General features: G+C 39.6%; 1 protein-coding gene across 5 annotated transcripts in view; it reads right to left on the bottom strand.

Annotated features, from left to right (window-relative positions):
- RALGAPA2 (Ral GTPase activating protein catalytic subunit alpha 2) overlaps nucleotides 1-16,004 on the bottom strand; it is a 319,809-nt gene that overhangs the window by 198,750 nt on the left and 105,055 nt on the right. For all 5 annotated transcript variants that reach the window (XM_059406446.1, XM_059406444.1, XM_059406445.1 and 2 more), the window contains 4 exons: nucleotides 15,104-15,252; nucleotides 10,308-10,419; nucleotides 4,461-4,698; nucleotides 2,090-2,254 (listed from right to left, as the gene is read on the bottom strand). In XM_059406446.1, coding sequence (XP_059262429.1) covers nucleotides 2,090-2,254; nucleotides 4,461-4,698; nucleotides 10,308-10,419; nucleotides 15,104-15,252 — 664 coding nt within the window. The remainder of the gene's footprint in view (nucleotides 1-2,089; nucleotides 2,255-4,460; nucleotides 4,699-10,307; nucleotides 10,420-15,103; nucleotides 15,253-16,004) is intronic.

Genomic DNA, 16,004 nt, shown 5'->3' with positions numbered 1-16,004 from the left:
ACTTTCAAACGTGTCTTTCATAATAAGCACTTTAATGCTAAATAAATGTGGTGAAAACTAACTTCCTCAGCTGCTGTTTGGTCATTAACAGGAGACTCCACACAAGTCAAAATCTACCATGAAAGTATTCTGGGCCTTTTTTAAAAGATAGAAAGGTGAATTATTACACAATATATAAATTAAAAAACTGAGTAAAACCAGTTTATTTATATAGTAACTATTAGTCTATATAAATTAATTTTATAAAACAGCATGATATAATAAAATCTTCAGAGACTATTGTTTTCACAGGCAACTAAAAAGATAAATGTGTAAAAGAGAATAGGAAATGCATGGGGCACTGGTGGAGCATGCAGCTCTTGATTTCAGGGTTGTAGTTTAAGCCCCCACTTGGGTGTGGAGATTACTAAGAAATAAAATCTTTAAAAAAAAAAAAAGATACACATATGTGTGTACAAAATACATAAAGGTAATAGGCCCGTCCAACTCAATAGCTCTTATCTCATTATCTTTTAAGGATTATGGTTCTAAATGTTTTTAATTTAAATTCAATTTAATTTAAATTTAATTAATTTAATTAATCCTAAAAAGGTCAGGTTTATGACTTTAAAGTGACATAGTCTAAAATGTCTTTAACATGATTTTGTAAAAGTATTTATTGCTGCAATACCATGGCTTTTTGAGAACACTGATGAACAGAAGATTGCTGGCATAAATGCACCAAAGATTACTAAGAATGCTACCGGTGCCATTATTGTATTGTTGGTCTGAAACCTGTTGAAAAACTAAAATACAATCTCATCTATAGCTGTGTTTTGGCCAAGTAGGGGAATAAGGAGCATGCAATATACAATAGTTTGTTGCTCATTAAAATGTGAATGTAGAGTTTACACAGTGTTTTGAATGACCACTTTTATTATCATTACAGTTCTAGGGCCCTGAGGGGTATCAGGGAGTCTGGGCAGCTGTGGCATGATGCCACTTTGTCACAAAGTTCTGCTCTGATTAAAATGGAAAAAAGGAGTTTTTAGGAGTTGGGACAAGAATGGAAATCACTGAGTAAGCCTTCCTCAAAGTTGCCTGTTATTAGGAAATGAATCTCTCCTCAGGGGAGAAGATGAAGAAAAGTAAAAGTAGAACAGGAGGCAAATGTAGATAAAGTGATAATTATCAACAAACTTTTTATGGCAAGGAGCATTAGACAGTTAGGGTTAAGCTATAATATATTAGGTATACTAGATTTTCATAAAGACTCCAACAGGATTCCAAGCCATCTGTACTATACTAAGCACTGTAAAATCACTGAGTAGAAATGATTCTGATTTATGACCAGAGAATATCGTGCCTTTCTTCAGTCAACATGCTAAATATCAATTATAGCAGCATGGTATTACTGAAATGAAAAAACACAGGAAACTCAGATAAATTTGTTTTAAATGTAGTTATAGCCTCAAAATTATTGGGGGTAAGGGAGAAGGGCCTTTATTTGTTCTTATCAAATACGGGATATAAGCTTACTTTTTAAAGATTTCTCTTTCGGTCTTTAAAGAAAAGTGTAGCAAACCAATCAAAAAGACTGTGGGTTCTTGGTCAAGTTCTTGTTAGTTCTAACAGGCTAGAAGGACAACAGCTCCAGGCATGTAAAGCTCTATTTCCCCAAAGAAGCAAAACACTTAACTCTCCCCCTCCAGTCCTGCAAACGGAAGTACATTATTCCCTTTTTCTTTGCTGGAACAGTGCCACACTAAGATTAATGGTGCTCAACAACAACAGTGGTGCAACTGTGTGATGACAGAGAATGTATTTTCTTCAGGGTTTAAACAAAATATCTATTTTCTCTTTTGCACAGATATCTCACTCAATACTAACATCTCAAGTTTCTTTTTCACAATGAAAGATTCAGAAATAAGTATCAAAAAATGGCTCTGAAGTAACTGGAACAGACAACTAAAAGATATGGAAATATCCCATTTAATAAAAGGCCATGTATTTAAGTTCTGAGTGGAATTTTAAAACTTTTAAAACATTTTATTCCTATAGATCCACTTCAGATAGCAACTAGACCTTAGAGAAATAGTTAAATGTTTACCGGTTGCTTTCTGACGAACGATATTTCTTGCTTTCTCAACTCCTGGTGCCCCAGATGTGGTGGCACTCCTGGATCGCATTGGCTCGGTCACATCTGGGTGGCTCCGCCAGCTGAGAGAAAAGGATCTCCCCACAGTAGTTCCTTTCTGAGAATCTAGAACACAGCCTGATAAAGTATAAGACAAAAAAAATAATTTAAAGGCTGAATTCATTATCATTCATTCCACAGCCTGTGTTGCTCAGCAAATTTCATAAATACAACTGTATATAATGAGCAGCTTCTCTTGTTGCAAAATTAGATACTACTTCTCTGCTTTCCTCTCACAGAGTTCTGGTCAAATATTTCAAACGAGTGATCAAGGGTCCAAAAGAAATACAGGAGAAAAAGAGAATAAGACAGAGATTTCTGTACAGGTAATGTGCTGGTGGCTACCCGCTGTGGGTTGTTTTCACACCCAGGCTCCTGAGAGTGTATTTTGTTTCCACAATTCCTGTGCTTAGAAGGCAAGTATTTCCATAATGAATATTTAAATTGGTTTTTATAATAAAGCAATATAATAGATAAATGAGAAATATTTGCCATGGTCATTAATTAAATAATTAAATTCATTCTGTACCATTCCATAAATAATGTTTTTCAGATTGTTTATCTTCCTATAAATAAATAAAGCCACTCACAGACTGCAGCAAAAATATTATAAGAATCAGTCAAATTAATTACATATCTGTATTGCAAAATTATCAGCATACTGGTTTGTACCTGCCCACATCCACATCCTCTGTCGTCCTCTTCCACAGGGACCCTGGGCTTCATCACCAGACTTACTTTGGTTGCAAAACTGAACAAGCAGAGATTTGAAATACACTTGAAAATTTGGGCTTGTCCTGTTGCTGCTCCTACAACCCTAAGTCCTCACCAAAAAAAAAAAAAAAAAAGCCTGAGCTGGCCTGCTGGGTGGTGAAAGGTATAAGGCCAAGTCCCCACACCACTGCCCCAGCTGACAGCTGGCCAACCCTAGAGCTGCCTAGCTGATTATTTGACAGCCTAGCTGACTGCAAACACAGGAATGAATCCAGCAGGACTGCCCAACTATGTCCAGCCCAAATTGCCAACTCATAAAATCATGATCTAAACAATTGGCTGTTCCTTTAAGCCACTATGCTTTGGGGTGATCTGTCACACAGGAAAAGCTGATACAGTCTATAATAAGGGTATTGTTGAGGATGAAATCTACCCACAACAGGCATTGCACACTTTATGAATCTTTGGAGGAGAAACTCCTCCCAGGTCTTAGGACCAGGAAAAGCTATGGATATTTCCCTTTTGTAATCTATGATCCTCTACTGTAACCCTGTGAAGATAAAAATCTAAGCTTGTCCCCCTGCCCAGCAAGCATAGGAGGTTTTCTGGCATGCATTCTGGCATTTTAACCACTCCTGCAACTCTAACACCTTTAATTTTTCCCCAGTGTCCTTATGCATTTTATCTATTGTATTATAGATACTTCTACGATATGCCTCAAAATCTTAACATAATAAATTGGAGTAAAACTGTATTAATCCACCACTGATGTTTTCCACCTTGATCAGACTCTAGGTGTCAGAACAATTTTAAGCCAGAAACACAAAAAAGGCCAAAATGACACCCATCTGAAACATTCAGAATTTTTCTAACTATCCTAAGCAGGCAATGGAATGCGTCTTTCTAGTGTGGTGCCTGGAACTGGACTTGCCTAGCTTTGATTAATGGCTTTCCCACTTCTGAGCTGTGTAACTTGAATGAGTCCATCACCATGGACTCTGTGTACTCCAGTTTTTCTATCTATGATACTGGGATTGTAATTCAGAAGTTACCATGAGGGTGAAGAGAGAGAATACATACAAGCACGAGCCATTATTATTATTGTTGCTACTACTGCTACTCTCCTTCCTCTTTCTTCTTCATTCAAAGCTCCTTCATAAATTCATCATCCTCATTAAGAAGACAGAGTGCTACAAAACACAATCCAATACCACCATTAAAAAGACACTACTTGGGGCACCTGGGTGGCTCAGTGGGTTAGGCCTCTGCCTTCAGCTCAGGTCATGATCTTGGGGTCCTGGGATCGAGCCCTGCATCACGCTCTCTGCTCCATGGGGAGCCTGCTTTTCCTCTCTCTCTGCCTGCCTCTGCCTGCCTCTGTCTGCCTCTCTGCCTACTTGTGATCTCTGTCTCTGTCAAATAAACAAATAAAAATCCAAAAAAAGAAAAAAAGACACCACTTGTATGGCTGGTTCTGTTTCTTATGAAATTTCATGAAATGCCTATATGTATAGATACACACTCCTCCTCGGTCTCAGACATCAGTGGTACTCTGTGAGAGTGAAAGTACCTTTGCCTCGCTGCTTCTTTTCCTTTTGTTCACTTAGTTTGTCCAGAGGTAGGTTTGTCATCTCAACTCCGTAAACAGTTCTTGCAAGCACTGCTGTCAAGGAATCCATGATGTTGGCCCACTCATTTATCAGTTCTTCCCATTCCGTGAGGGAGGACAGCACACCAAGAAAGTCATCCCAGAGCTCTCGAGAAATGTACACACAGAGGTTTGCTCGGATCCACGCCACCATGAGCGTCTAGAACCAAGCAACAGGAGAATTGAATCACCCTCACTTGGAAGAAGAATGACTTTTAACAAAACATTTTAAGTTACTATGAATAAAATGAACTTTAAAATAAAAAAGCACTTCATTTTGTTTTTCTTTTAGTTTCTCAAAATTCATTTGATCAACTGTAACCAGGATCTGAGCTACAGAAAAATCAGTTCTCATCATGAACAAAGCTACTGATTCAAAATCCCTCTAGTGCCTGCGGCTAGTCCTCTGCTGTAACTGGGAAGAAGACAAAGCTCTCAGAACAACTATTCTACTTCTTGAGACAGTTCTCTCTCTTGCACTACTGTGGCTGTTTCTAGCCTCCTCTTAAATACGTAAACCTCCAGCCCCACCAACTCCTCCCTGCTTCTTAGCAGATGAGCTCACTGCAGACCTCAGAGAAAACAGAATCCATTAAGCAAGAATGCCCTCAACCTTTACCCACAAGGCACAGGTGTTTGCCCAGCTTCTCCTTATTTGGAGGCTGTAAGTGAAGAGGAGTTCCTACTCTTCTATGCTTGTTCCCATCTCTGCTCTGAACCTCCTCCTGGGTCTTTGTTTCCATTAACCCTGCCTTTCCTTTTTCAGTCTATCCTACTTTGCCAGCAACTCCCCATCAGTATTTAAACATGCTCCAAGTCTACTTCATCTTAAAAACAAAAAACAAACAAAAAAGTTCCCTTCAGCCAGATTCTCCCCTCAACCTAGAACTTTTAAAGCCAAAAAAAATTTTTTTTTCTAAGCCAAATTTCTTGAAAGAATATTCCACACTCACTGCATGTGCACCTCCTCATTCCCCAGTCAACCAACTGCTCTGGCTTTCTTCCTTCCTGCATACCCCACCTCTGCCTGAGGGGTTCTGATCTCCATTCTCATGGCTCCAATTACTATATATATATACTGGTGACTTCTGAATCTCCATGTTAAGCCCAGACCTCTCTGGTTTCCTGACCTTGTCTACATACATACTAGAGAACTCCAGCTGCATGTTCTTCAGGTACCTGTTAATATAGCATAAGAGTAAAAAGAATTCAATGCTTCTGCTGAGATTCTTCCAGTTCCCTGACCTGGTCTCTCCTGCTCCTGGCATTTGCATGTAGTCTTCCTTCCTCTCTTCCCTTCTTTTTTGCTTTAACTTTAACTCTTTAACTCTCATTCTTCAGGGCACAGTGTGGATATTACTTCCTCCAAGGTGTCCCTGACTGCTACCCAACCCAGCCACCAGTAAGTAGCCTCCATTCCCACACTTTCTGCATTTCCCTATCAGAGCTCTTTCCTTAAGAGTCCATTTACTTCTCTGTCCCTCCTCTAGCCTTATGGTTCAAGGCAGTATAAATAGTCACATGGGCAACCCTACCAGACAACTACGCATATATTCTGGATATTTCCTTACCTTGAAATGGCTTAGTTCCTTACCTCCACCAAAATGTTCCACATCCTTTAAAATCCAAATCAAAATATATCTGCCTTGAAAAAAGTGCCAAGTCCTTCACAGGTGAGTCCCAAAGGCTTTCCTAATCTTACTAGAGGGAATAGTCATATTCAAAGTCTGTGTTAACTTCCCTGATCTGTTATCAGAGCTAAATGTGCTCCTTAAGGTGCCAACCTGCAAATACTTCTGCCCACCCCAGATACAAATAGACTCCCACAATCAATGGGAGTTGTCCTATGCATGTGATAGGGGCAAACTGGTGTTTTAATTACAAGAGAAATTTTTCTTTAACATACACACAGGAAAACTTTGAGAAATAGAAAACAGTCAGTAATCAGGCAGATCTGTTCCAAACACTTGAAAAATCATATTTAAAGTGACCCTTATGCAATGTACCTGTTCTCTACGTTTCAACTCACATTTTCCACATGTTTTAAAAGGGTAAAAATGTGAAAGTTGAGCTAAAGTCATTAAATAAGGTGAAAACAAGGTTTTAAATATTCATACTGAAAATCCAATTCTAAGATGGATGAATGCAAAAATACAATGCAAAAGAAAAAGCTAAAATAATTTTATCATTCATTTTTACTAAGACCTTATCACATATATTTTAATGACTAAAATGCCATCTTCTGTTTATTCCATTTTACACTCCTGTTTTCAAAATGAGTTTGAGGGCATTACCATAAAATGCACATATGCAATAAAATTAATAAAGAGAATCCCAACGGAGTAAGAGGAGAAAAGAGAGGCTGGTAATGCTACCAGCGCTCAGCCTCACGTCTCATTACAGTCAGGTTAAAAGCAGAATTTTCGTGTGGTAGAAGATGCCCTGTACTGGGAATCTTTCATTGGCTTCACTTTCCTGACTAATTATAGAACAAGGACAGAACACAGACTTCTTGCAGTTTATTAAATTTATCTTAGCAAATCTCAGAAACATGTGCACAGACCTGGCAAATCATTATCATTATCATAAATCACAGCTATACACACCTGCATCCAGAACAAAACCATGGCACCTCCTGTGCAGAGGAGGGGTGGCAGGGGTGACACATTTGCGCATGAATGCAGGCTGCTCTCTCGGCAAGTTACCCTTGTCTAAGAGGAGGGAAACAGGGAGCCCCACAGTCGGGGTTCTGTCACTAACCTGATTTGTGAGCTATTTTGGAGTCATTTCTGGTCAAAAGCAAAAAGCTGAATAAGAACATCTCCAAAGTTCCTCCAGCACTGAAATTCATGTTTTACCAAATATATCTTGGCAAATAAGCTGTATTAAAAAGCACATTCATTCATAAAACGTTCCCTAACCAACCACTTGCTGCACTCCTCTACTCACCACACTTAGGGAACTCTATAATTCCGTACTGTAACTAGAAGGACCATAGTCCAGGTTTCTTGATAATAGTTCCAGAGCTTTAAGCATAAGGTCTTATTTAGCATTGATAACAGATTAAAACATCACTTATGGCAAACACCATTATTTGATAAATATCCAAATAAAACCCAACTATCATTTAAAGAAAATTTGCCAACCCAAGTTATCTACTGAGAGAAGAAACTATAAACACTAGAGGAAAAATTCAAAAAGAGAAATGGACAATGGCAACTCCAAATTTCCTGTCCCCTTTAATAGTTTCCTTATTTAAATTTTTAAAAAATCAAGCATCTGGCAATTATAGACAGTCTACATGAACAAACAATTTGATGGCAAGTTTAATTTTAGTACGGAATTAAGATGATGCCCACTTGATTGCCTGGCTGAGCTGTCCAGACCTTTCACATTTTTCTCCCCACCTTGGATCCCACGAAAGGGCTCGGGAGGTCAACAGATGATCATAAATACCAGATGAACCCACTCTGATTCTTATGACAATACTGCGGAGTCAGAAGGAATCCTTTCCTTCTGTCTGTCACTTCTAGTGACAAATTAGGGAAGAGATTCAGGAAGGTGAAGTGATTTGCTCAAGGCCACAGAGCCAGGAAGTACCAGAGCTGAGATCAGAACCCAGAATCTGTCTACCTCCAAAAAAGCTCATTCTCTATCTACTATTTTATGCTGCTTCTTAATTTAAGCATTCTTCTTGATCCATCTAACCACTGCTAAAATAATAAGGATGACATCAAAAGCATTAATAATCATGAACTTAAAACTAATTTTCAAGATCTGACAAGATTCTCCATTAATAAAGGGGACTTTTTCTCCCAAACCCAAACTAAATCAAACAAACCAACAAATACAACTTCACAATAGATTCTTGTTTAATTCAATGACAAGTTCTTGCTCCAATTCCAATACATCCCATGCATGCAGGGCCAGACAACTGGTGAGGAATGAGGGCCAAGCACCCACTAGCCTGAGCCTGGCTTCAGTCCACTTCACTTGGCGCTCTAGTCCCCTCAGGGCTGGAGACTGAGAAGGTGCTGACGGTGAAACTCTCCAGGACAGTCAGAGCCAAGTGAGCAGAGTATCTGTACTCCAGGTGGGAAGCAAAGCAAGTGGTCAGTACCACCCTAGCAAAAGGTTAGACGCATACAAAATGATGTATAGACCACTTCATGTATCTAATAACTAGGCAAGATAATCAGAGTAAGAGTGACTGTACTATTCAGGATGCAAGTTAGTACATGTCAATTATTTCTGTAGCCTCTCATATATTTTTCATCGAGCCAAGAGCATTCAGTCATATTAAATTATTAAAAATTAATATGAAGAGTTGGGTTCTCTTGCGTTACAATGGGAATATATAACCATTATTTAAAGAACTAGTTTCTCTTTGTGTCATCCTCTATTTCCTACCTGTATTTTACATATGCTCTCAGTATATATCCTCCAAAATCACTTCAAGTCAACTGAGGGGAGAAATTGACTTCTCCTTCCTACAACTGTCACTTCTAGCTCATGATCCACCATACTATCTTCTACCAGATTACTTAAAGCAGGCCCATTTATTGCACTGTCTCTATCTGTATAAAATGTTACACTTTTCCAGAGTCCTTTCACACTGTTCTCCTTCAGAAATGCTCCATAAATTCTGTGTATCCCATAAATACTAGTGCTTTCTAGAGAAACATTGCAATAGGCTACCACCCTCAGGACCCTTTAAAACTTCTACTTCTTATGCAGTTAGTTCAACATCTAAGTCCTCTTCTTTTCCCCTCAGTCTGATGTCAGACTACTCAGGTTCTTGACCCTTCCCATTATGTGAGATGTACGAAACATAACCATCTCTTTGGCTCTCTGCTCCCTGTTAAGGCCAGCCCAGTCCTGCTCACCTTATCCAGGACTTTATGTCTTTACTTCTCTTCTCTCTCCCCCAGGCTGTCCTCCTTGGACCCTTCTCACTGCAAGCAAAGACCTTAAAACCACCCACCTTAAACTGTGGCTTCCATGCATGTTGTCCACTCAGCTAGCTCATCTTTTCCTCCTCCCTTCCACCTCTGCAAAGCCTTAACTACACTTGCTACCTCTACTGCCCAGCTCTCGTCTTCTCCTCCATCCATTTCCAAGTGGGCCTAGAATATTATCAATCAGCAACATCTTGTCAAAGCAAATGTCAACTGGCCCTTCTCCTCTTCCCCAGTCCTTGTCTCCAGGTGTCTAGACACATGCTTCTCTAGTTTCCCTCCCAGTTCCCTGGCCACCTTTTCTTGCCATCTTCAGATGATTCCTCTCCTCTATCAATCATGGAGATGGACCTCTCCTCTTTAGGACACAAAATCTCTCCATCTGTGGCTTGAAACACATTGCCCAATGACTCTTGGACTAATTACTCTTACATTTTTATTTCTAGCCTGATCACTCCCTGACTTTATCCCCCGCATTCCCATGCTTCCATTTACCTTTTACTTCCTCAAATCTTCCTGGCCCTCCACCAAGGACATCAGCTCTTGTTATCTTCCTAATTTCTACCAAACTCAAGCAAGTCAAAAGAGGAAGTAAATGGCAGACAGGTGGGAAGGCCTAGAAGAAGTCAAGCACTAATTGTAAAGAATAGATTATAACCTTTAAGACAAAGCCAAAAATGAAAATTTAAAATGAAATTTCTTGAAATTTAGAGTTTAATTTCACTCTCAAAATTCTCAATGATTAAAACTATTCTTCTATAAAATCTGATTCATTTCTTGCATTTGCAGTGTTTTAATAAAAAAGACTTACCCTAAACAGCAACCCTGCCAAGCTCTGGGCAAACAAGTCCTTTATTTGTTTATCCTTTGGCTTCTGCATGACAGCTTCTGTTATCCTGAGTAGTATTTGCAACATCTGTTCCCTGGCCACCAAAATAAAAGCTCAAGTTATTAATCACATTTTCAAAGCACTTTAACTTATAGGTACAAGAAATTCTCTTTTAAGAATTCAGCAACAGGGGCGCCTGGGTGGCTCAGTGGGTTAAAGCCTCTGCCTTCGGCTCAGGTCATGATCTCAGGGTTGTGGGATCGAGTCCCGCATCGGGCTCTCTGCTCAGCAGCGAGCCTGCTTCCTCCTCTCTCTCTCTCTGCCTTCCTCTCTGCCTACTTGTGATCTCTCTCTGTCAAATAAATAAAATCTTTAAAAAAAAAAAAAAAAGAATTCAGCAACAATGATAATCATGTATTACTCAAAAGCATTAATAATCTGAGTGCTAATTACAGAATACCATATTTTATCAAAATAAACCACTTATGTTACAAAAGTTCTAAAAATATGTGACCTACAACCACATCAATAGGCAGGATAAAACAGGTATCAACCTAGCCTAATTTTATCCCATTCCAACAGGGAGGCAAGACTGTTTCTCCAACTACACCAGTCCTTAAAACTGCTCAGTGAATAGTTGTGCCCATTTAAATGAACGCAGCAACCTTTAATTTTCCCATCCATTATTTTACTTAACCTGTGAGGTCTCCCCATTTATCTTTGTGGTAGGAAATAAAACGGACATTCTGGTCCTCATTCTGGGGAGGTATGCAGTCGGTATCATACTATGACTGAACTCCAGAGGAACTCACAAATAGGGTGGTTTGCAAAGGTCACTTTTGGTCACTTTAAGGCATGGAGTTTTGTGCCTGGAAGGTGCTGGGTTTGCAAGAGGGCACTGAAGACACAAAGTAACACCGCTAATTATATTAATAGTGGTAAGTTCTTCAGAACAGCTAAAGGGCACAACTAAGTTACATTCTTCATTTCATAGTGTTTGCTTACTTTTCCCTTTCTGGAATTCCATGCAAACCAAGAACACATATCTTTTGTATATAAGGGAGGTCTGTTTGTTTTGAGGGGAATCATACCTTTTAACTTCTCCTTCAAGGCTTTATCCACTAACAGTTCGTTCATCTTTAGAGCTTTCTCATTGGCCTACATGCTTGCTCATGAGAAGATAGGGAACTGGACAGAGTCATTCAGTCCAGGTCAGATGATGAAATCTCCAAATCACAGTTCCTTTATACTTTTCTTGTACATATTGAGACAGTATTTTCTATTTAACATGATGCGGAATCTAGTTAAGCTTCTCTCATGGTACAATGACATCTACAAATAGGGTTTTTTACCCTATTTGTAGCTAACCCCATTTGATTTTCATCCCTGGGTTATCTGTTGGCAACATCTGGAACTTTGTTCTAGTTGTTTGCGTGTGCTGTATACCATCTATGGTTTCTGGAAGCATGGAATAACAAGAGCTCTCAAGTCATGGGAGATGTGGGTGCATGCGTTTGGAGCAGACAGCTTAGGGACAATGAGGAAAGAAATGGTGCAGACTTAGGGAGAGCATGTCCCTCACCATATGTGGGGTACCCAGGCCCATTGCAGGCCTCAGCATCACCACTGCCTGCTCACATTTATGTGATGCTTAAGACAACAAAAAACAATCCTTTCCACATGAAAGGTTACTTACTCATCTTATGAACATGGCAAGAACAAGAAATATAATAATTTTCAAATAAAACCTCAGTCATGGGAACTGCTATAAAAAAATGCAAACTTGAGGGTGCCTGGGTGACTAAGACAGTTGAGCATCCTACTCTTGGTTTTGGGTCAGCTCATGATGTCAGGGTCATGGGGTTGAGCCCTGCATCAGGTCCCACACTCAACAGGGTATCTGCTTGAGATTCTCTTTCTCTCTCCTCCCTTCTGTCCCTCTCCCCACTCATGCATTCTCTCTCTCAAGTGAATAAATAAATCTCTCTCAAAAAAAAAAAAAGCAAACCTGACCAAAGTAATGACTGACAAAGACACAGGTTTAATTTTTGAACCTATGAGAAAGCCTGACAAGCCATGATATTCCTACACAGTTTTCTGGAAGAAAATGAGGGTGAAAAAATCATCTCCAGTTTAGAAAAGTCCTTCCTAACAGTTGACTCCAGCTTGTTTCTTTGTATTTTGTGAAACACTGACTTTTGGTCCTTCCTCCTCAAAAATGCTCCAAGAGTGTAAAATTCCCATGGGAACATGGGAAATTATGCATGTATGCTGTCCCTGCCTTGAAGAACAGGGTTTCCTGCAGTCTTTACTTCTGACGCTGTCCCCATCTTCTCACACAGGCGGTTAACCATTCACACAATGCTGCTGCTCACCATTTCAGGACTGCTTCTCAGCACTTCCCTGGCTACAGCCCTAGTCTAAGCTGCCATTGGCTATGGCCCCAGACATTGTGTGCCCCTCCCCCCAACCCCACCCACACTGTCTCTCCTCCAGAGGAAGTCTGAGAAATCTTTCAGAAACATAAACTGGATTGTGTCACACTCTTGCATACATATAGAGGAGTAGCTAATATCCCTCCTGTGGCCAGCAAGACCCCTTTGGTTGGTCCCTGTCATATCCCCTCCCACCCTCCCTCTCCTGTCTGCTCCACTACAGTGGCCTAGACACACCACACTTTGTACTTGCTGTTCCTTCTGTGGGAAGCTCTATGCCCAGACCTCCCCCTGGCCTCCCCGTCCCTGTCCTCAGGTGTTGCTTACAAAGGTCTTCCTGGACACCCATAGAAAAACACTCCCTCACCCTTCACTTTTTCCTCTTACCCAGCTTCAATGTGCTTCTACCACTGAAACTGCTGTGTTCATTCTGCCTCTGTCTATGAGGATGGAAACTTCACAAGGGCAGGAACTCTGTCTGTCCAGTTCACCTTATATCCTCACAGCAGAAGCTTAGTAGTTATGTACTGAATAAAAGAAGGAAGGAAAGGAATCCAGGGACTGCCCTACACTAAGATGCATAGGAAATTCTGCTAGGGAAACAAACCAAATCCCTTCCGATGTGCTACTGACTATTCTTTGGTATTTTCATCTATTTCTATAAGGTTTTTTTAAAAATACTTTTACCTGGAAATTTCTGAATTAAAGAACAGAGAAGATTTGCTTAACTTTATTTTAGAATGATCACCAAAAAAGATTATCAAAATGATCAAAATACTACTGATATAAAGGTAAACTGAATTCACAGTCTTCAAAGAAAAAACTCATCAAATATACTATTGCTGGGGCGCCTTGGTGGCTCAGTGGGCTAAAGCCTCTGCCTTCAGCTCAGGTCATGATCTCAGGGTCCTGGGATTGAGCCCTGCATTGGGCTCTCTGCTCAGCAGGGAGCCTGCCTCCCTTCCTCTCTCTCTCTGCCTGCCTCTCTGCCTACTTGTGATCTCTGTCAAATAAATAAATAAAATCCTAAAAAAAATTAAATTAAAAAAATACTATTGCTATACTACAGAGGAGTAGATGATTCTGTTGCGAGCATACCAGCATTTTGCATTACTTTCAATGTTACAGACTTAGCATTTAACTTTGTTTAAATCATGTTGTTCATCCCAGTAGTATTTCCAGTATGAGAAAGATGACCCTGGAATTGCCTTAAAATAATCCCTTTGATTCCTGTGGTTTCTGAACCAGTGAACTTGCTGCCTGACAGGATTCCTTTAGGCCCACCCTCCCTTCACCGGAGAAAGAAAAAGACCGGACTCCACAGCCGCAGGGACCCCTGCCAGCTCAGTCCTGCCTTATTTCTATGCTTTCTACCAGGTCTACACAGAGCTTCCCAAAGCCCCCTTAGTGCTGATTCAAGGACACCCAGGAAAAAGCATCCAAAACATAGGCTTGGTAACAGGACCCCACTGAGGATTTCCATGAGGGAAGTGGCCACCGGAGCTGGTCTGTAGTGGCCCCTTGCTCTGAGCACAGAGGCCAAAGCTCACTGATACCAGCTGATCCAGCGACGTTGCTCTGGGGCAGCACTGGGTGGGGCGAACATGCAAAGGACAGACAGGAGAGGTATTTTACAACAACTGAGGGACATGAGGAAGGAGGATTACAAAGTGGCTCTGAGGTCTCTGTTCCTGAGAACATCTGAAAATATCTCCTAAGCTGGAGTGATGCATTCATTATGGGACAAGAGCAGGGGAAAAAAAAAGCTACAGCACTGTTTCCTTTCAGGGATATTATAAACACACAGACACTAAACAAAATCAAAGGGTAAAATAAAAATATTTTGCATAAGCACATTTTCATGACGCCACAATATGTATGACAGTACTATTTATTTGGTCATTCTGACAATATGTCATTTAATATAATTGTTTTTCCAAAGTGAATTTAAAGCTTCAAATTTGAAGCAATAAAAATTAGTTAACAGCATTTCAGAGCAATTAACAACCTCTCCTGGGCTTACAAAGAATGATATAAAACACCAGTTATATTGCTTTTCCACAAAGCAGTCTGATGACAATTTAAAATGGAAAAATCTACTATTAAGTAATATGACTAATTATAATTCAGTAACATTTTTAAAACCAAAAATAAAAATAAACTATCAAAGTGCTGGATATTTACCTTCTTCATAATTCACAGAAACTGTTACAAAAGATTGATTATCACCTTACTGTTAACTTTGTAAAGCCATTAGTAAGTGGAGGCTTTAACATTTTAATTATTATGTTGAAAAACAGAAACATCTGTTTTACAGTATTAATTAATTTGAAATAAACTTACCATGTCTTTTTATTCATTGTAAGCTCCATTATCATGCGCCTAAAAATAATCAAAACAGCTTTACAGGCATCAACTTGTTCTTTCAAGAGCATGGGAACTTCAGGACATGGTTCCAGCAAAAAGACATTTGCTGCATTTGTCAAAAATACCTTGAAATCAACAAATTTTACATTAAACATATAAATGTAATTGAACATATAGATCTGAACAAATTTTTCTTAAAGACAATGATATTAATTTCCCTCTACCAAAGATCACCTTTGAATTATTTCAGCTAAAGCAAGAGGTACCAACAGTCAAGATTTTTAAAAAATGCTTCTCTTAGAATCACCTGATACACCTGAAAAACCTTTCCTAGAAAAGAATTATTAACACATATTAAGGGATGCAACTTTAGAAAATTTATAAATCAGAAAAGCTTTTGAAGACTTCTTTTTGACATCCCCTCAAAGGGAGAGGGGAAAATGGAAGAAGATAGGATCACTGCTTCTGGGTGAGAAATTTCAGGGTCAGGAAGAGGGAGAGGAAGAGGAGCAGCGGTTGGACACTGGCTGGGGAAAAAACCACCTGATAATTGTTGAATCTCCCAGCATATGAACTTTGCTGACATAAAGCATGGCCAGCACCACCCAACATGGGTATAGATCTCTATAAGATCTCTAGGAGATATAGGGGGCCAGGAAATAGGCAAGGCCACATAGCTTCCAGGTGCATATACTTTTAATATGACAACTATATTATGAAGTTTTTTGTGATAAAAACTGATTTAAAAAAACTTAGATAATCAGCTGACCGCTCTACATTCTACCTCAGACCTTTAGGATACCAGGTTCACTGTCCTTCACTGTTGGGGTTTTTCAGTAGAAAATTGTGGGAAGCACAGATGTAGGCTGTTATGTAG

Source organism: Mustela nigripes, chromosome 7, assembly GCF_022355385.1.
Source record: "Mustela nigripes isolate SB6536 chromosome 7, MUSNIG.SB6536, whole genome shotgun sequence".
In the NCBI taxonomy this organism is placed as follows: Eukaryota; Metazoa; Chordata; class Mammalia; order Carnivora; family Mustelidae; genus Mustela; species Mustela nigripes.
Note: the sequence above shows the minus strand (reverse complement) of the source record. Positions and strands in the feature narration are given on the sequence as shown.